This window comes from Parus major, chromosome 8 (assembly GCF_001522545.3).
Source record: "Parus major isolate Abel chromosome 8, Parus_major1.1, whole genome shotgun sequence".
Taxonomy (NCBI): domain Eukaryota; kingdom Metazoa; phylum Chordata; class Aves; order Passeriformes; family Paridae; genus Parus; species Parus major.
Window position 1 is genome coordinate 28,050,770 of NC_031777.1, and position 21,651 is coordinate 28,072,420.

Sequence of the window (21,651 nt, forward strand, 5' to 3'; positions counted from 1 at the left end):
AGGAGGGGGAACGCGGGGCCGCTCTCGGCCCAGGAGTTTCCTCCGGCCGAGTGACACGATCGCGTTTCGCCCACGCGCCGGCCCGGGGCGGGTGACACGGCCCGGGGCAGGTGACACAGCGCGGGGCGGGTGACACGATCCCGACTCGCCCTCTCACGGAGGCGGTGCGGCCGTGAGGGCAACCCCCGCCTCTAACGAGTCTCACCGTGATTGGCACGAGCGCACCGCTCCTCCACTGTGATTGGTCAGAAGTGCTGTCACTCCCGGCCGCTGAGGGCAGAGGCGGGAGCTGAGTGGTCGGCGCTGGCGGCGGCCCCGCCCCCGCGGGGACGCGCGGGCGGAGCGGAGCCGCGGCCGGAGCCGCCGGAGCGGGGGCGGCCTGAGGGCGGGGGGGGGGGGGGGGGGGGGCGCGGGGTTGTCGCAGCCGCCGCCATGGAGGCGAAGCCGGCGGACCCGCTCCTCTGCGACAGCCTCATCCTCTGGGTGAGTGGCGCGGGGGTTCTGCCGCCTCTGGGGACCCTCGAGGGCAGCGAGGAGGTGCCAGCGCCGTGGGGCTTTTCCCTCCATCCTTCCCTCCACCCCTCCCTCCGTCCCCGCCCGCGGGAGCAGGAGCTGCGGGTGGCTCGGGCACGGCCGCGGCAGTGGGGGCTGCGTGGGACTCGCTGCTCACAGCCAGCAAAAGGTTCCCGCGGCACCCTCGAGGTGTGGATGTGGTGGTTGGAATATCCCGTGGGCCTCTCCAGCGGTGGCTTCAGTGTGGAAACTACTCGGCAATTAACAATATTAATAAATAAATGCAATTAATTTGAATCGACAGGCGCAGAAACCTCAGAGCAGTTCATTCCGGCTGGTTAAAGCGTTTATTAGTCAGGCATGCCACACCTGGGTGTGTGATGTTACCTGTGCTAGAGGCAACTTGGTTGGAAAAGACTTTTAAGGTCATGGAGTACAAACGTGTTTGTTAAATTCATCAATCACTCTTGCTTCCTCTTTATATTTCTTTCCAAGCTTCTTCTGTGACCTTGTCTGTAATTCTGGCCTTGCAGGTGCAGTAATTGTGGTGACAGGGAACTACTAAATAGAGCTTTTGCATGAAATCTTAGCAGGAAAGGTCACAATTACCTGTGTGGAGGGTTTCTCTAGAAATAGCAGGTGTTTTACCTCTGTGAAGTGTAAATCATGGAGAGAAGGGATATTTTAGCGGCAGTGTAGAAATCCAGGAATGAAACTGATAAAAGTAACAGTGGCCTGAGTAGGTGTTCTTAATTTCTGCATGGCAGTACCGAAGTGTTGATGGGTTAAAGTCTGTAATAAATCACTGATAAACTGTTTCTTCCCTTCTTTTCCTCTTCCCACTTTCCTTTTAGTGATGTTGTATTCTCCCAAGGTTTTGTTGGTCTCTAGAATTTGGGTGGTCTTGTATTCACCTCTGTCTGCTTAGATATCTTTTGTTCTTTTATCTTTCTCTTTTTATGGGCTCTTTAATTTTGTATTTTCCCCTCATTAGTCAAGTAAAAATAGCTCCATCATGATTCAATAGCAAAAACAAATCACTGTATTCCTGAACTCTTTCATAAAAATCTGGGCAGCAGTGCTGAACTCCTTTATTTTTCATAATTCCTGCTTTAAATATTTTTAGTCTAATTGCCATTTATGGTATCCCCACAGTGCAAGAGGTGTAATTATATCGTGAATCTTAATGAAACCTTAACTGGCCTTAAATTAAGCAATTGTCAGTGTAAAAGAACACCCAACCCTGTGTTCAGATTTTCTATACAGCACTCAGCAGATGCACAGTTTTTAATTTAGCACCCTATTTCTCAGGCCTAGTTTGCAACTTAGAAACTGATTGCTAACACTTGGATGTGTTTGAAACATCCTTTCACAATTTGAACTTCAGTGTGAATAATAGGGAAGAAAGTGATGTGGGAGAGATCTGTGTTTGGAGAGAAAAGGGTTCTGTAACTCTCTGCTTCTAATGGTTTCTCAGTTTGTTTACTCATTAATACAGCAAGCAGATGCTTATGATTATGTTCTGCTGCCGGATCTGGCATTTTCCTATTTTTATTTTACCAAATGCAATATTGGAAAACACGCTGCGTCCAGAGAAGAAAGATAATATTCAAATAAAAATGTTACCTATTGTTTCTGCAACCCAGGTGTCATTGAATTTAAAGTTCTGAGGATTTGACAGGAAAAACATAAGGCAGCTTAAACTGAATTATAAGAATAATGTTTATGAGTATCCATGAAAAATTGACTTAAGTAACACCTGCTAAGGTGGAACTCAAAAGCTGCAGTAGAAACAATTTTCAAAGTTGGTTATTTTTCCTCTGTGTAGAGAAAAAGTTAATTGGATGTTTTTCAGTGCTGTACTGCCTTACCCTCCAAACCAGAGACGGGATGCAACATCTTAATTTGGAATCATTTTCCTCTATAAATGCACTGCTTGGCATTGGCACCACTGGTAATGTTCATCCAGTGGCTGACTTATTATATTAATATACTTGGTTTCAGCATGGAAATGTTTATTTTTATTTTAAAATCTCTTTGATTACTCTATAAAACCTCTGTCCCTTGTGTGTATAACCTGGGTGTGAAATGGAGAAACTCAACCCCTCATTGTCAGATAAAATTGAGGGCACACCTTCCACAGGTGGATTGGCTGATTTCTGCTGGGCACTCTCAACATCTCTACAAATGTTTGGTGGCAGAACTACAAAATTAACTTTTCAGCTGTATATTGGGAGCAGAACAGCTCTGTGTCTGAGAGAAGAACTTCTGCTGTAGCAGCAAGTGGCAGAGTGCACTTGGGATGGAATTCACAAAATGGTTTTCAGCACGAGTAGCAGCATATCCTTGGAGCTTATATTTAGTAAAACTAAGAAAATGAGGGAAAAAAGAGCGCTGCTACAGTCCTGAAGTCTGTGGCTTCTCTTCTTTTTCCAACCTCCTCCCCACTCCTGCCACTTTTTTTGGTTTTGCAAGAACACTAAAAATCCATTTTGATGAAATGATTGGGCTGGCATGAGGTTTGGAGAACCCATAATTAATAATTTGAATCTCTCATTATTTCTAGGTTCTCACATGACTTTTAAATACATAGAGAAACCTAGACTGTCAGTCCTGCTTTTAACTTAATTTTAATTAGCTGTTTCTATTCTGGGAGATCATGCATAAAGCAATGTTGCATGTCAGGGTTTTTTAAGGCTTTTTTTATCTGGTCTAACAGGCTCAGGTGAAAGGCTTGCACCTGTGTATAGCAATTTCCTTGCTTTATGAGGGATATATCCAGATGGAAGCATCACAATAATGTGCCATAAACCTCTGGATTTGGGAAGTTCAGCCTGGAATGTAAACTTGCATGCCTGTGCTTGTGCTGAGGCTGCTGGAGTAGTAGATGCCAGTGCTGCCAGGTATAGCAGCTTTGGGCTGTGGTGCTCTAGTTAATCTTTTATGTAACCTATGAGGGATTACTGACTTCTCACTTCCTGTAAGACAAGATTTAAAACCACTTTTTAAATTAACAAACAAAGGAAAAAAACCCTCGCTCTGCATATTTTTCTCTTGGCTTGATTGGACTCTTTTTGAAGGAAGGAAACAAGTATTCAGAATTATGATCACTCTTTATAGACACAGAGTGGACAAAAACTCTCTGATTCTCACAGCTGGAATCTGCTTTTCCATCACTCTGGTCCAAGTAGCTCCCTTTCCAAAACACAAGGTCATTTACCAGGAGTTCTGAAGAAGCTTGTGTTGCACAGGATGTTTGGGAAATCCCTTTTGTAGAGGGACAGGTAATTTAGGACATTGTAAATGCAGTGAGTTTAAGTCAGTTTCTGCAGTGGAAGGGGTTTATAAGGATTTGTACTTGCTCCCATACTATTCTGTCTTCTAGTGGTACTAATAATAAGCTTTCTGTTTTGTTTATTGTTTATTTTCCTGAGTAACTATGATGAACTGATGTGTATGGAAATGGCTCTCTCATCTAGACTAATTAGTTCTGAGTTGATTGTCTTTGGAGGAATAAAATATTTCGATTCTAAACATACAGCTAATTCTGTCAAAATGTTAGCTATAACCTTAGAGATAGTTTGAAAAAAATCTCACAATATTTAAAACAGAGAAACTTTTTAACATTGAGGTAATCCCATCCTACTTCTAGTACTAAGTCCTTATAGTAAAAGACTGGATTTTTTTTTTTTTTTGCCCATCAACTTTCACACCTTATTAATGATGCTGTTATTTGTTTAGGTAGTTATGTCCAGAACTAAGCACTGCAACATAATTTAAAAAGGCTGGTTAAATATTACTTTAGTCTACCAAGTTATCTTTCCATAATCTGCTTTACAATAGAAGGCCTAGCATGAAAAAACAGAGTGTGGGTGTTCATACCAACTTTGTAAGCTACCAGTCATAACAGTCATAAGTGTTGAGATAATTGGGTTGCCTTAAAGTCTGTGTGGTTCAAAAAGGAGTTCAAGTAGAAAGATATCTTGTTAAATGCTTGTGCCTGAAAGGGGAGAAGGAAGATGGCAGCTAATTTATTGTCTACTGAACTAAACGCCAGTGTTTTTCCCTGTTGTAGCTACAGACGTTCAATACAGCTGCACCCTGCAGAGATGTCCAGGACCTGACTAACGGGGTTGCCATGGCTCAGGTGCTTCACCAAATGTAAGTTGATTCTTCTGCTGGAAGAAGAGGGATTCAGTTGCCTGAGGTTTTTGTGTTTGACAGACAAAGTTGCTTTTAAAGTAGGCAGAAATTCAGAGTGGACAGTTTGTAACAGAAGATAGGTTATGCCTTTGTATTGCTGTTTTGGGGATGAGCTGATAGTTGATTAGTGACGTGGTGGAAAAGGTGATGAGAAGATACACAAATACTGCAGTATTCAGTTCATACTTGGGGGTAATTGGGTAAGGATGACATTATCTTTTTCACTTTTCCCATCAGCACTATTTCCATGCTTCAGGCAATACATTCCTTTTTGGAGTGAGAAACTAAAGATTCCAAAGGCATGGCTTTGTGTTCTTTTTTTCCTGAGGTTGTGCAATTAATTTAGATCTAAGTTCTAGGTTTTAAATGACAACTTACTATTGGTGTGGAAGACAAGAATTGTAAAGCTTCAATTACAATTAATATTAGGAGTTACTTGACTTTTGATGAACTATTCTGTTGGTGTGATGAAGATTGGTAGTCTGAGTTTCAAAACTGACCACTGGTTTTGAAATTTGCATAGAGGGTTGTAATGCAAGTCTTTTTTTTGGAAGATTATCATGCTACAAGTCATCACTGGAATTTTATTGTAATTATTGGCCCGGATAATTGAAGAGAAGTCTGCATGACCACCTCAGGTTCAAAGTATTATTTTGTAGTTAGTAAAAAATTACTTCAACACTATCACAATCCACCCCCCCCCAAAAAATGAGTTCAGAAACGCTCCTGTATGTTTGTAAAGATTTTAAATGTACTTTTTAAAGACATAGCTCACCCTTTTTCAAGACATAGCAAAAATTGATTTAGGGCTTGCCAGGGGTTGCTTCCCATGTATTTTGGGTATTGGGCAGCTGCATGCTTTGGGCAAACTTCTTAACACCAAGTTGGTTCATGTGCAAGTGGGGATAATGATTGTCCTTTTTTAGGTGCTTTGGGACCAGTGAATAAACAGTGCACTGTCAAAGTTAAATATTGTTAAATATGCTGTGATTGTACTGCTTGGCAGCTGAGTGTGTGTAAACACCTCCCTCAGCAATTCATCCTTGTTTATGCTGGCAAACTGAATCCCCTTCTGCCCAGGGGAACCAGAGACATACAAAATATACAAAATGCCAGTATTCAAGTGTTTTCTTCATATGTGCCTTTGACAATTTGGAGTTAATGTTAGTTAATCCAGCCTACAAGAATAGGTACCAAACATAATGTCAGAACTATCAAAAAAAAGATGTTTCTTTACCTCATTATGGTTGCTATATCAGGTATAAAAATTCAGCATGTCAAAAGCCTGCACATCTTTGTGCTCCATCCATAGCTGGCTCAGGCACACAGAGGAATTCTCCCAGCCCTGGAATGTGCCTTAATGGAGCCAGCAGGATGGAAATTTCCTGTGACATAAGTTTGTCTTGCAATCTTCAGGAATTCATGCCTTGTCAGACACTGGAGTTCAGCATCAGATGATTTAATGCTGGGAATTTGCTGTCTTATTTATTTAAGTCTGTGCTCACTGATTAATCATTTAATTTTATTTCAGAGATGTTGCCTGGTTTGATGCATCTTGGCTCAATCGCATCAAAGAAGATGTTGGTGACAACTGGAGAATAAAGGTATTTGAAACTGAAGATAGTGAAGTTTTTTGGGGTTGGATGTTACGACTGTCCTGAGATCTAGCAGTCCAAAACCTGAGGAATGAAGCTCATGGTTTTCAAGGATATTTGAGATGAGCTTGAACTGTCTGTTGATAGTTTAAGTGACTTCCAGCATTATTGGAAGGTGATTTTGTGCTGTGATACTTCTCTTTCATAGAGCTACCTTGTAACCATTTTATTAGAAATTATTTAATTTAATAAAAAGTAATTTTTTAAATAAAATTGTAACCTTGTCTTTCATGTACAACATCTAGTCCAGTAATTTGAAGAAGATTCTGCAAGGAATTATGGACTACTATCATGAGGTATGGAAAAAACAATTTGTTTTTGTTCTTATCATTAAACATGATGATTATTGCTCCCCTTGACTTTTCGAAGTAGAAAAAAAAGCTGTAATTTGTTTTGAGGACCTTTTAGGCAGAAGGTGTATGATTATTACTTGTTAAGTGGGAGGTCTGAGTGAATATGAAATTAATTTGAGCAGGTGTGTTTCAGATAAGGCTCTTGGAGTATGAACTGGTAACCATGTCTCTGCCCAGGTGGATGTTGAAAGGACTGAGCTGCAGAATCCTGTTGACTTTTGTGTGTGTGTTCATGTTTGCTCTTGTCTAAAGAAGTTTTAATCCTTTTGTACACAACAGAACAGACTCAGCCACCCCAGCATAGACTTTATGATATTTATTTGGAAGCTGGGAGCCAAGGTAGGAATCCTCCTGGACACAGAAAGTTAGTTCTGTCTCATGCAGGGATGAGTAGAGTACCCATAAAAGGCTGCTGTATTTTGAGTTTTAAAAAAATTGCTGAATTTTGATATTGATGTGGTTACAGTTATGTAGTGGGTATGGTCTAGAAAAACTTGCCAGATCTTGTGGCTTCCTGGTCTTGCCTGTGCTGAGCTGTGACACTAAAAGCCAGGCCCTGATGTGCTGCCAGGTCTGAGGTAGGCCCAGAAGCAGAACTTCTTTAAGCTTTATGAGGAGCTTGTTGAAGGATTTGGAAGCAACTGCATCTAGAAGTGTTATTAATTCCTTCTTTTATTATGTTGCTAAAATAAATGAGTTCTTTCGTATTTGAGACCTGTCCCAGTAAGTTTATTATTGTCACTTTCTTGTAGAAGTGCTCAGTTAACTAAACCTGGTAACAAACTTCTAGAGCATTTTCTCTGGCTTCATCACTGAGTCCAGATTTCCTACATGATACCAGACTTCCACACTGTACAGAAATGAGAGTCTACTTTTTCTCATAATTGTAAAATTTGTTTTCAGTTCCTGGGTCAGCAGATTGCAGAAGAGCTTATTCCAGACTTGACCCGGATATCTGAGAACTCGGATCCCACTGAACTGGGCAGGCTCCTGCAGCTTATTTTAGGTTGTGCAGTCAACTGTGAGAGGAAACAAGGTAGGCACTACCTTAACCTGCTCAGCAAACAGCAGACTGCCTCAGGTGGCAGTTAAGGTGGAAAAGATGTAGAAACTTCTCTTTCTTATCCATCAACATTGGTAATTTGCTGAATGCCTCTTCTGAAGCTGGAGTTCACTTAAAAGTAGAAATTCCCTGGGAAATGTCTGTGAATAAAACTCAAAACTTTGTTCAGAGTAGGTTTAAAAGTATAGTTAAAGTGTGTATGGTTTATTCATATTGTTAAAATATGTACCAAGACCTAGAACTTATTATTCAAATGCAAATACAGCAAAATTAAATTAAGTTCTTAAATCAGAAACTGCTTCTCTGCCTGCGAGGCTCAAGACTGAATTGGTTGTTTCCTCTCCCAATACTAGAACTAATCCTCCATGCTCTCATGGCATCTCTCCTTAGGCAGAGTATAAATTTGTCCAGTTAAGAGTTTATAATATTTTGTGATTATCTGCCATATTACTGGATAATAATGATGGTGGGTAATGGTACTCCTCTGTGTAAAGAGACCACTACTTGTTTTGAGGGAGCTTTGTGCATAATAGTTTCTTCTGGCTCTTTCAGCAATCAGTTTATCATATTACTCAAACCCAGGAGATGAACATTGTCATGAATCACTACAAATCCTTTTCCACAGAGCACATACAGAATATCATGACCCTTGAGGAGTCTGTTCAACACGTTGTCATGACAGCCATTCAAGAGGTAGGTAACAGTTCACAGCCTGATGCTGTCAGTTGAGATGTCCAAATACCTTTTTGTAGACCTTTGTGAACTCTTTCATCCAAGCAAAGGTCAGGGAGGAGTATAAGTACTTTGCTAAATTATTTGGGAGGTCTGTGACTAAGAGACCTTAAACCCCAGCCAAAGGGTTTTGATTTTATACTCATGGTGCCCAAACATACAGATGCTTAAGATTCTTTTGTTCTGCACAAAAAATGTGTACAGTTGCCAACCATTGATTATGAAATTCTGTCCCAGTGCTGTAGTCTTGGTCCCAGAGTTAAGCTGATTGTGTTTGTGAGGTTGCATTGTTCTGGAAGACCATTCCAGCCTCTGACTTACAAGCTTGCAGCTGCATCTCTTCTATTTTTGTCATGGTGTGCTCCTCCTCCTGTCTTAATTTGTTCTTGGTTGGATCATCTTAGTGATCCAGCTCACGGCTTAGCTCTACAGTCGCTGGCTTTTGAGAGCTTCAGGACTGTGAAGCAGAGTGTGGAGAGAGGCAAAAACTAAATACTGGCAGTGAAGAGAAGGTGGTGTGTACTTGCACCCTCGTCAAGGTAACAGTGGAGTTGGTAATAAGCTTTATAACTTAGATTTAAATTGTATAGTCTTTAAAGCTGTATGTGTCCTATTGGTAGAAATTAATCCACAAAACTTGTGTTTGTTGTCTTCTGACTAATTAAACTTTCTAGAAGAAGGTCTAGAAATAATTCAGTAATTTCTGAGTGAGGAGTAAAGCCCTTTAATTGCTGGTAAATACACACTGTACATCTTTGTGTCAGAGAAGTAATGTTCTCATTGTTTGTTTAGTGGCAATTAATGGGACACAAAGAAGTGTGGTAACTGTTAAATTAATGGAGTGAAATCCTGTCTTCTGGTTCATTCCAGTTTGACTGACTAGGGGGTGGCAATACCTTCAATACATCACATTCATCCAATACAATGTTACTGCAAATTTGATTCATTTTGAGAGGAGGAAGGTAGAAAATCATCTTACTGTAGATCTGTTTAAATCTTTACCAGCCATGAGATGAGGAGGAGCATTATTGATCTGTTTTGGTATATTGAAGGGATGCAATAACACAATGGAGAATACAGTTGGTACTCACTCAGTAGACATTGAATTTACAGATCTGTAACCCCTAATTTAACCTTTTTTCATATAACCTGTAGTTTAACCTTTTTTACCTGTGGCCTCTTTCTGTAGCTCATGAGCAAGGAAATAACGAGTCCTTCCCCATGTGATGCATCAAGTGAAGTGGAACAGCAGGTAACTGTCTGATCTGTGTTCCTGTTGTAGATCAAGCCTAAACAGTAATCTGGCCATCCCTTAAATGAAGTAATGCTGGTTTTCAGTGCTAATGAACTGAAAACAAGTGTTATTCTATAGCTTCTTTAAAAACCCCACAGTGACTGCTGTGTCATCTTCCTGCATGGAGTGAAACTGGTCAGTGCAAACCTACATTGCAGGGAGGGGGTCAGGCTATTTCAGGTTACTTTTAAGGAGTTGTGAAAATTCCTTGTAATCTGAAAGCTGCAAGGTGTTGCCCATAAAATGAACTTATCTTTACAGGGATTTGGAAATGTGACAGTACATTCCTGTGTAGTTTCCCAAGTAGTTGTTTCAATAATTTACTTTCTAAATGTGATAATCATTTAGAAGGCAAGTGAAATGAGCAAGGATCCTGATCTAGGAGAGTATTTACATGTTTGTATATCAGTGTGTGCACCTAACAGCCAACTTAAACAATGGCTGTAAGCAATTGAGGCATTTTAGAAGCTGTAACTGAATATTTTGGGTATGGGCCATAGTGATTGACTGCCTTATTTTTTGAAAGCTTAAAAAAGCCTTGGAAGATCTTCAGGAAGCACTAGCAGAAAAAGAGGAGTTGGCACAAAGATGTCAAGAGCTGGATTTGCAGGTAAGAAACAGTCAGTTGTTTATTTCTTTAATATGTAGTGGTGCTGCTGTTAAGATGCAGACATTTTGAAGGGCAAAGTGCATTTTGCATTGTTCAGATTTTTGTGAGAATTTGTAGCTGCTGGTGGGGGAAAAGCAATTATTCTGTATTCCAAAATGCAATTACTGGAAAGAGTTTTCTGATGGAAGTGTATGCTGAGGTCCTGTGCCAGCTTATCTCAAAGGTTCTTTTGTTGTAGCTTAATGTTTACCCTTGGTATCAGGTAGAGTTAAAACAACGTTATCATGGTTTTAAAAATTGCCCTTTTCATTCTTAGTTCTTTAGTCTTTTGTGCTGTGTCCAGAAAATCCAGTTCATGTCATAAACAGTAATTAGATTTAATCATAGGGAAATTATGCTGTTTCAATAGGAGTTGATGAATGACAAAAATTTGTAATTTATCTAAAACTTGCTAACTTTTTCTCATACACAATTGCAATATGGAGGAGATTTCAGGATAAAAATAATGAAAACTAATAGATCCTTGCTGGCATCTTTAAACAACACTAATAATAGGCCTATTTTTGTTTTTAATGGATATAGCAGTTAATCAAGTCACTCTTGAGAGAAAGGAGAGAGGACTTCATGACAATAAAGAGAAATTTGCATTTCAATCAAGACTTTAAAGAAAAAAAAAATCACTTACTAGCCACTCCCTTGTGGCACTATAATCTGAGAATAGAAAGAGTTTTATCTGGGAAGGCAATTCATGTCAGATTTGGCTCTGCACAAAGAGAACATTTGGGTAGCATCTTCTTGTAGAAGCCAGAGGGCTGTACTGGCTGTGTGAGCCTCTGGAAATGAACACCCACAAAAGCAGAGGCCAGTTTTACATTTCTTACTGACAGTGACACTGAAAAAGCAGAATACTTGTGTCTAAAGCAGCTCAGAGCTACCTGCCATGCCCAGGAAGCTACTGCTATAATTGGATTGAAATTTAATTTCCTTTTTTTCTTGGGGCAGTAGTAAGACTTCCTAGTGAAAGCAGAGATCTAAAAATGCTTGTGAGAAGAATCTGCAGGAGAAGTCCCAGATTCTTCTTCCCAGAAGAACACATGTTCTTTTGTTTTCCCTGGCTTTTTTTTCCAGAATTCTCTATTAATTAATCATAGGTGATACAGAGCCAGTTGCTCATAACATGGCTCGGGACAGGTGAAAGGTGCTCAAGGGAAAAGGTACTGAATATAAACAGATGAGTTGATGACACCACAGCCCTGTAATACTGTGATGTGTCTTTAAAACCTCTCTTCATAGTTTCTGTTGACTCTGACACCACTTCTGTCAAGTTAAAATAATAAAAAAAGAAGACTACCAGAAAGCAACTGAGAAAAGATGTCAAACTTGCTCTGAGCTGTGTCAGATTTCATAGTTTGATTTTTAGGGTTTTTTTAAGTCTGAGATGAGTGATGTTTCAGGATTATTCTGAAAGTCCAAATAATGTGCATGCTTAAGGAGTGGCTGACCCTTGAACAGGAGGCTGAGCAAGGCTCAGATGTGCTCTCTACTTGGGTGTGTGCATGTAAATAGTAAATGACATTTGGTACATAAAAAGGAGTGAACCTAGAAAGCCAGCACCTAATGAAGTGGCAGATTAACCACTGTTTGACCTCTACATCTGTTTGAATGATAGATTTTTAAATTATCACAAAAAAAATGTTTCTTAATACTGTGCACTGTAGATTATATCTGTTCAATAATGTCATCATGATGTTTTATTTTATTTATTTGAAGCCGTAATACTGACTTGACGCTTCTCATTTAAACTAATTCTTAATAAATTCACTTGTAAGGTCTCAGTCTTCCTTGATATTTTCCAAGAGTATAAGAAAGGTAGGTTTACTTTATAATTCAGGAAAACATAACCCAAAAAGCATATTGTCCCTGTTTAAATGCAGTCGACTAACACACGCTGCGTGCTCTTATGTTCAACAGGACGTTAAAATTAACACAGCAGCTTTCACTAGACAAACTTTAAAGGTTCTATCCTCTTAATCCTTCTGGCTGTGAAGCTGGCTCCTGTCAGTGAAGTGTTGTAGCCCCTGTGCTTAGCTGTGACACCAGGTAGCCGTGTGTGTGCTGCCAGGGTTGCATGCTCCCCCTGAGGCTGGCCAGGCTGTCCGTGCGTGTGCGCTTCGGCCGATCCCGCTTCCCGCAGCCATTCCCCGCTGAGCACGGCAGCCTGGGCTGCTGGCCATGCCATGCTGCTTCTGGTTGTCAGCTACAGGCAAGATGGACACTTCTTGCAGCAACACTCAAGAGTTTTTTGTCCACGGTGTTTTTATTGGAAGTAGCAGTTTCTCTCCATATCACTTTGTCTGCCTTTTTACCGTGGTTTCAGTTATAGAAATTTGTCTTTTTATTTAGAGGGACTTTTCCTTTAGTGCTTCATAAATGTCATACACTAAAGCATCTGTATGCTCAAGTGTGCTCTGTAAACTACATTCTAAAACTTCTAAACGCTCAGCCTTTTTCACAAACTAATTTGGTGATGTATTGCTGTCTTGCTTCACTTCTTTGGACAGGTCTTACAGTGTTCATGCTGTTTTTATCTGTGCTAGGTGGCTGCCCTCCAGGATGAGAAAAACAGCTTGATGTCAGAAAATGAGATTATGAATGACAGACTAGAGCAATTAGACGATTCTCTTGATGATCCAAATACTGTGGTTGCAAAAAAGTATTTTAATGCACAGTTGCAGCTGGAACAATTGCAAGAAGAAAACTTCAGGTATGAAATTATTTTCCCCCAAAATCTCTCACTTGTCTAATGTACTCTGAAAATTTCTGGTGCTCGTTGGGGCTTTTCCATTTCAATTTCTTTTGTATTAAAAGCTGTCTAGTGCTGTATACGCATATGTTAAAGACAGTCCTTATATTAAAAAGAAAAATAATCTGTTACTTCTTGTAAAAAGTACCAGTTTGCAATTGGCATAGCCCTCTAATACTTTCAAAAAAGTGATGGAAGGCAGAAAATTGAGTGCTGATTTGTGTGTCACCAAATCAGACCCTAAACCCCCAACACTACCATCTCTCTCTACTGAGCTGATTTCTCTCACATGTTAGTCTCTCTCTGTGATCCACATTGGGAAACAAAATCACTTTTCATGTGATTCATTTATACTGATGTGATAAATTTGCAGTGTGCAATGCATTGTGACTGAACAGGTGGACAATAAAATGTTCCATGTTTATTGTAACATTTTCCCAGCTACTTAAATCAGTCATTTTCCTTTTATCTTATTTCTTTTTAATAATTCTAGTACTATACTAAATGAAATTGTGCAATAATGATGAGTTCCTAACAAAGGTACTGTTTTTGATCTGATAGACTTGAAGCTGCAAAAGATGATTATCGTGTCCACTGTGAAGATCTAGAAAAGCAACTGATTGAGCTGCAGCATAGAAACAATGAACTGACTTCTCTGGCAGAAGAATCAAGAGCCTTGAAAGATGAAAATGACATTCTTAGGTATGTGGCAGGGAGAGTTACACACACACAATGTTAGGATTTAATGGCTAACTCCAAGGGGTTTTATTTACAAGATTTTTTTGAGGTGTTACTTCTGCAGATGTTAGCTGAATGAGCTCTTTGGCAAAGCAGAGGTGAAGTGCAGGCTTTCAGGGAAAGGCTCCATTGTTTGAATAACACGTGAAATTTGTCTGTGAAGCAGAATTAATGACTACAGAGCTTAAGCTTCTTCATGTGGGACAGAAAGTGGAAGCCCTCATGTAGAAAAATATATATACAGCTAGAATTTTAACCTAACTTTTGGTGTCAGCATTCTAGGCCAGATTTAGGTTAAAATCATTAAGATCATTAACAAAATTAAGATGAAACACACAGTAACCTTAATGAGAATTTTATGTAACATTCCAGCTTGTGTAAACTGTATTAAATACCAGACCACCCAAGAAATATCCAAAATAAATTGTATTGTGAAGGCATATCTGCTATTCATAAAATAATATGAATAAAACATGGAAAGAAAAGTGGTTTCAGGTGCTTAACTTATTGGTTCTTAAATAACATCAGAAACAAATCCTAGCTATAGTTTTTTTTCCATTATTGTACCACCTTCTGGTGAGATCTGAATGCAGATAAACACAGATATTAAAATTAATTTTAAAATTATGGTCCCAATGTTTTCTTACCATGTAGATTTTTTTTTTAATGATCAGCTGACAGTTCTTGGTCATATCTACCAGTGATCATTTTCATAGAGCAGTTATGTTCTAATTCTGTGTAATTCCCCAGTGAGAACATAGCAGGTACCAGTATTTTGAGGTGTCTGTCTAGTACAGGATGTTGTGGTGCCACAGAATTCCTCAGGGATATTTGACCCACTAACCCCTTGCTCATATTTCTGGCATGTGACTGTCAGTCTCACTCAAAGGCTGGCTGATTTCAGTTTTTATAAGCAAGTTTGTGTCAATTATACATTTAAAAATAAAGCAGTGAAATGTAAGTGCTGCAAAGCATGTCACATCTCTCTTTGAAAATAGTGAGTGTCAGCAGAGTTTGACTTTTGTAATCTTTCCTTCTGATTGCTGTTTCTACCCCAAGGGCTACTGCAGACAAGGCGAGCAAGCTGGAGTCGACAGTGGAAGTGTATCGGAAGAAGCTGCAGGACCTGAACGATTTCCGCAAGCAGGTGAAGTCCCTGCAGGAGACCAACATGATGTACATGCACAACACTGTCAGTCTGGAGGATGAGCTCAAGAAAGCCAATGCAGCACGAGCCCAGCTGGAAACCTACAAAAGACAGGTAGTGCTGCACTTGTGTTTGAAAGGTCTGTTTTTCCCCAGGTAGCTGGGAGCACCTTAACAACCCCACATTGTCCTCTTAGAATTTCTGAGTTGGGAAAGCTCCTTCATACCCTGCTGTTCCCTTGTGGGTTTTTCCCTGTTAAATTTGCAAGCTTAGCTGTAGTTTCCCTCTCAACTGATGTGAGAGTCCATAGTCTGCAGGCTTTTCTTCTTCACCCTGAGGTAATTTGTGTGCCTGGGAGAGGTTGTTCAGCTGTTACAGAGATCATTTGTAGGGAGTCATAGAATGGTTTGGCTTGGAAGGGGACTTGAAGATGATCCCATTCAAGTGCCATGGGCAGGGACACCTTCCACTATCCCAGATTGCTCAAGCCCCCCATCCAGCTTGAGCTTGAGCACTTCCAGGGCTGGGACACCCACAGCTTCCCTTGGTAGTCTGTTCCAGTGCCTCACCACCCTCACATAAAAGAATTTTTTCCTAGTACCTGATGTAAACCTGTTCTCTTTCAATTTGAACCCATTCCCCCTATCCTGTCACTACATTCTTACATTCTCATATTCTTACCATTCTTCATGAAAATTAGAAGTTATATTTTAATTTCTGTAGGAATTAAATTAAAAAAAAACCAAAAAAAAACCAAAGCCAGCCAACCAAAAATCAGTATAACCCCCCCCAAAATACATAGGCCCCTATCCCATCTCTGCTTCCCTAGGCTTAAGAAGCCAACTGTTCTATTTTGGCTGAATTGGGCAAGAGGGACCAATTTAATGTAGCTTTTTAAAGTATCATCTTGCAACACTCCTGTGCTAAATAATGCTTTTATGAAAAGGTCCAGGAGCTTCATAACAAACTGGCTGAAGAATCCAAAAGAGCTGATAAGCTGGCATTTGAAATTAAGCGAATTGAAGAAAAATATGAAGCTTTAATGAAAGAAAAAGAGGTAAGTCCCTTTAAGAGTTTATTTGAGCACCTAAATCTCTCTCAGGTCATCTGCTTGAGGGGAACCTTCCTGGAAGCAGTGCCACCATAAAAATGAAGTTTGGTGCCCTGAGTGCATTCACATATAATATAGACTCATTGAATCATGAGGGTTGGAAAAGATCTCCAAGATCAAGACCAACCTAAAATGTGCATGTGTCGTTATTACTTCTGATTAATGTTATTTGGTCTTAAAAGTGGTGCAGCCTGACCTAATTCTACCATGTGTCTTGTTAGAGGCTGATAGTGCAGTGTGATACATTAAGAGAGACAAATGAGGAGCTCCGGTGTACACAGATGCAGCAGGATCACCTCAGTCAAACAGGTACTGCTTTATCTTCAGAAACTCTTCCATTTGGATTAGAGGTTTCTTTAAGTGTGCTAAATTAAACTCCTCATGTGATTTCAGGTGAATCTCGTTTTAAAAGCCATGACAATCTTGCTGCTGAAATTCTGCCAGTGGAATATAGGTGAGACCCAAAGGTTGAGGTTTGGGATGTTCATAGGAGGGGCATGACAATACTTTTGTGAAAGTTCAGTATTTTCATCAAAGTGATTACTTATCCCACTCCTTGCTTTGTCCCTACCTTAGGTATTAATAATTATTTCCCCATACTAAAATTACTTTGCTTTTTTTTCTTAAAACCATATCAGGTTGCTGTGTATAAATCTGGGTTTGGAGTGACAATTTAAAACTCTGCTTACATCTCTTAAAGTTTTCAAACATTTTAAGTTACATTTTAATAACAAATAGTATTTGTTTATCCCCATTATATCATTAAGTACAACCTGCTTGGCTCACTTGAAAGTTGAGGGAGTGAGCAGGACTATTACTTCTTCCTCTTAGTCACCTTCTTTATCAACAGTGACTTGTTTGTTGTTGTTTTTCATTCAGAGAAATGTTTATTCGGCTGCAGCATGAAAATAAGATGCTCCTGCTGGAGCAGGAAGCATCACAAAATGAACGGATTGCAGAGCTCCAGGAACAGCTGGAGCAGAGATACCGGTTAATGAACGAGCTGCAAACCGAGAACAGGTAATGGGTGAAACTGCATCTTAAAATACAGCAAAAAGTGTTCTCTGGAGTTTCAGGGTGACCTGTGCCTTGCATCTGTAGTGTAGGAACCTTTACTTTCACCTGTGTAATGATAAATGAAGGATTTTGAAGCAAGGAAGAAGGAAAGTGGTTTAAATGTGGTAGATCTGTGTATACCATACCCTGAAGGAAGTATGGCTTACAGGACACTCTTCTTCACTCTTGAGAGATTCTTGATAGACTAAGAATGGATGTGAGCTCTATTTCTAGAACTTCAGACTGTTAGACCATGAATTGTCTATCAATGAATGATAAAACATTTTACTAGAATAGGAAAACTTTTGGTAGTTACATTTTCTCAGAACTGTGTTTGTTTCAGCAGAAGTTCTAGTCAAACTAAAAGCATTTGAAATCGGTTTATTTGTGGCTTCAGTTGTGCTGGGTAGGCCCTCTGAAAAACTAATTAAATGGAAAAATCTGTCTGTGAACTATTTAGATGGGCAATAATTGTGTTTTCCTCCTAAAAGGCTCAGTAAAGAGCGTATTGGAGGATTGTGCCAGCAGATTGAAGAGATGCAAAAGACTTTACAGGAGCAGGGGTCCAAGACTGAAGGAGTAAGTGAAACATTTTGCCAGCTTTGCTTAAAGTCCTCCAGTGTAGCATCAAGTCCTTTGTTTAGATGTGCATCTTATTTTTCAGTGTATCTGAGAAATACCTCCATATCAATTGCAGTTCAATTGCAAAGCTCGTGTTCTATGTGATTCCTTCTATGGAACTGTAACCCTTCTACTTTACTTTAAAAGTCCTTGGTTTTATCATTCAATGGATTTATTTGCTTTGGCTTATTTAGTCATGCTAAGTATTCTTGGCTCATTTGTAAGAGCACTTGAATGTTGCATGGTATGAAATACTGAAATACAACTGAATTTTAACTCTCTGCTTTCAACAGTCCAGCAACCTGAAGCAGAAACTGGCAGCACACATGTAAGTAAGGCACATGCATCCACAATAGCTTATTTATACTAAATAGAACACAAGAACTGCTCAAGTCTTGGTAGGGATGTTTTTTTATTTTCTATGCCACTGATTTGAGAGTTATGCATAAAGTGAGTTAAATATTGGTGTTGTAGTTTTGTTTACTCTGACCATGAGTATCTTGTAGTACCGGTACCACTTCACTGTCTCATCACCAGCAACATTTTAATTCTTCTGATTCTACAACAGACTGCTGAAACCATCACTCAAAGTGTATTCCACTCTCCTGAAATATTTTCAGTCCTTTCAGCAGATGTAGTTCTTGCTAAGACGATGCTGGAGGGGCTTAATTATTAATTTTCCTGGTTTTAACTAAAGGAGAATCAATTCAGAAGTTACAACTTTCATGATAATAATATTTTCTATTCAAACCCTGAATTGCTAGAGGTTGAAATATTTATTTAAATACTTCTGTCATGAAGTCTAAGCTTCCAGCTGTTAAACTTCAAATTATTTGTGAGCTTAATCTTTAGCCCAACTTTTCATTCACAGGGAAAAGCTGAATGAGGTTCATGATGAGTTGGAGAAGAAAGAGGCTGATATTGCAGAGCTCCAGCCTTATGACAGTCAGAACCGTGAGTTGTTTTGGGGGGTGGTTTGGTATTTTTTTAATTAGACTATGCTGAGTTTCTTCTGAAACTGGACTGTGGGATATTTGTCTGGATGAGGCTTTCTGCTGCAACTTAGCTTTAAAACTGAACTGGGGGGTGTGGAGGGGTTTTGTGTGTGGTGGTAGGAAGGGAGAGGATCCTGGGAGGATGAGGTTTGTTAACAGTGCTCTGCAAAATGGGATTTCAGGGTCAGGTAGGACAGCTGAAACAAAAATAAGAACTTGAACCTCCTAAACTTAAACTTCTATATCATCCTCTGTTTGAGGAATGGTGAAATCAGGAGGACACAGAAACCCTGAAAGTACCATGTCTGTTTTTATTTTGTCTTTGTTGATAATTTCTGTAAATAGCCCAGAAGATTGGAGAGCTGGAAGCAGCTTTACGAAAAAAAGATGAAGATATGAAAGCAATGGAAGAAAGATATAAAATGTACCTTGAAAAAGCAAGGAATGTGAGTGGCATGTTTCTGAACATATGCATTCCTCCCTCATAAATTCTTAAACAGATTGAGTGTGTGTGTCCCCACGTCCCAATTAAAAGCAGTAGCTACAAATTGCATTTTTAGACAGATTGTTCAACTGATGTCAGTTAAGTTTGAGAAAATAAATAGGGTTTATGCTGAGCATGAGATGCAGTAAGGATTCCTTTGTACTCTTTGCTCTCTTTTGTACAGTATAACAGCCTGACCAGTGCCCAGCCTCTTCTCACATTCCTCCATGCAGAGCTGTTAAGAATCAAACTGACATGTAATGCTCTTGTTTTGCCTTGCCCAGGTGATAAAAACCTTAGACCCCAAGCTAAATCCAGCATCAGCAGAAATTATGTTGCTCAGAAAGCAGATATTGGAAAAAGAGAAAATAATTGAAACATTAGAGGTAAAAATTTTACATGTATTTAAATATGTTTATCTTCTAGAGTGCTCTGTTTCTGGTATTAGGCGCTCAAGATACTGTTTCCTAGTGATTCTGTAAAATCTGCTTTGCTGAAATTCTGAGAGGATTGTTGACAGTAGTCCAAACATCAAAAAAATTCTGGGGAAATGCATTGAGTTTCACAGTAATATTGATGGGACTAGTTGGAATAGTTGCCTGAGCAGATACAGAGCTCCTCAGCATGATTCAGTAGGCTGATAGGTCTGACTGTTTAAATGCTGTGGCCTCACATTCTTTTTATGTAATGAGTACTAGGGAAGTACATTATGTAATAGCAATTAGTCACTGGAGGTACAGTCTTTTCAGGTGAAAAATCACTAAATTATTTATAGATTTTCTGATGCACAGCAGACCTCTTGTGCATTTCCCCACACAAATCCTCAGTAGATTTCCAAGTTCCATTTGTGTTTCTAACTGCAATGTTTGTAGTTTAGCCTCTTCTTAGAGCAGGCTGATATTTATCTCTCAGTTTTTTATGAAAGTATCTTTGTTTATACTTCTAGGCTTTGTAGTTATTTTGTGTACTGAAGCATTTCTGCTGCCTGTGTTTATTTCACTCAGTGGACTGCAGCAAGTTTATGCAGATGAAATTTGTGTTTTAACTGATGTTTGTCTCCTTGCAGAATGAACACAAAATGGCCAAGCTACGTGACTATGAGGAAAAGCTGATTGTAACTGCATGGTACAACAAGGTGGGTCAAAAATTCACTTACTGAAACATCTTTTGCTCCATGTGCCAGTTAAATCTTAGTTAACCTAAGAAATACAGCGGAAACGATTCTGTGTGCATACTAAGTAAGCATGAGCAGGATGGGTAATATTTTTCCTTCTGTTTTTGCTGTTGTTGAAGTTGTTATTTAACTCTTGCAGAGCCTGACTCTGCAGAAGCTGGGCATGGAAGCCAGGCTGGTGGGCAGCAGTGGCAGCTGCGGGGCCGGGCCTGGCCGCTCCTTCCTGGCACAGCAGCGTCACGTCACCAACACCAGGAGGAACCTCACTGTTAAAGTACCAGGTGCAGCTTCTGATTAAACACGAGGACATGAGGAAAAATCACATGCTAAAGTGTCCTTAAATGTTTTATACCTTCCACTTTACCTGCTTGATGAAAGAGGAGGTTAGAATGGTGGACAGCTGCAAATTACAACATCAGAACCTGTCAGGAAGGGATTAAGGTGATCAGCCAGAAGGTAGCACGTTTTCCTAGTAGATTTAATACCTGCAGCATGTACAAGCACAACTTAAAAGATTTATATTTGCCTTCAGATTCTATTGTAAATATGAAATTTGGCACTGTATATTTAAAACTTTATTTAAGTGGGTTTGGGTTAGAAAGTTCACTTTTATAATGGGAGGATGTTATGCAAAGGTGTACTTCAGAAAACTGGCAATATTGGGCATTTTGCTGTGCTCTTCTGAAAGTAGATCTAAAAGGTTGGTAACATCTTTTAAAAAAAACAACTTTTTTAGAATAGAAAGTACAAATTTAAAAGCAAGAAAGTACTTGCATTTATAGAAGAAAATAAAGGTATGGTACCAGTTGTTATGTAACAAAAGACAGGATTTGTTTTGAGAGAAGCAGAATTTCTCAGTTTATTTAAAAAATAAAAAAGAAAAAAAAAGCAAAGCTTAAATTGGTGCATATATACACTGAGGAAAACCTGTCTTTAAGATGTTGAATTCACTTAAGCCAAAAAAGCTTGTCTTTTCCTGGGTAAGAAAAAATCTATTATACTAGCTCAAAAGTTTGGGCTATATTTTAAAAGTCTGGCATATTGGTATACTGCATTTATTTGCAGAAAGGGGATTTAGGTGGGAAAGAGCCCCATTTAT

At 39.5% G+C, this 21,651-nt stretch overlaps 1 protein-coding gene across 1 annotated transcript; it reads left to right on the forward strand.

Moving 5' to 3' along the window:
- The first annotated feature begins 400 nt into the window (after positions 1 to 400).
- On the forward strand, positions 401 to 20,850 carry HOOK1 (hook microtubule tethering protein 1). The gene is made up of 22 exons (XM_015636449.3): positions 401 to 483; positions 4,589 to 4,674; positions 6,248 to 6,320; positions 6,617 to 6,667; positions 7,628 to 7,760; positions 8,413 to 8,480; positions 9,709 to 9,771; positions 10,340 to 10,423; positions 13,021 to 13,187; positions 13,788 to 13,928; positions 15,024 to 15,225; positions 16,058 to 16,168; positions 16,444 to 16,531; positions 16,616 to 16,676; positions 17,102 to 17,242; positions 17,770 to 17,857; positions 18,193 to 18,227; positions 18,771 to 18,853; positions 19,240 to 19,340; positions 19,663 to 19,764; positions 20,445 to 20,513; positions 20,692 to 20,850. The coding sequence occupies exons 1-22, from the start codon at positions 433 to 435 to the stop codon at positions 20,848 to 20,850; spliced, it is 2,157 nt and encodes a 718-aa protein (XP_015491935.1). The 5' UTR covers positions 401 to 432.
- The last annotated feature ends 801 nt before the right edge of the window (positions 20,851 to 21,651 follow it).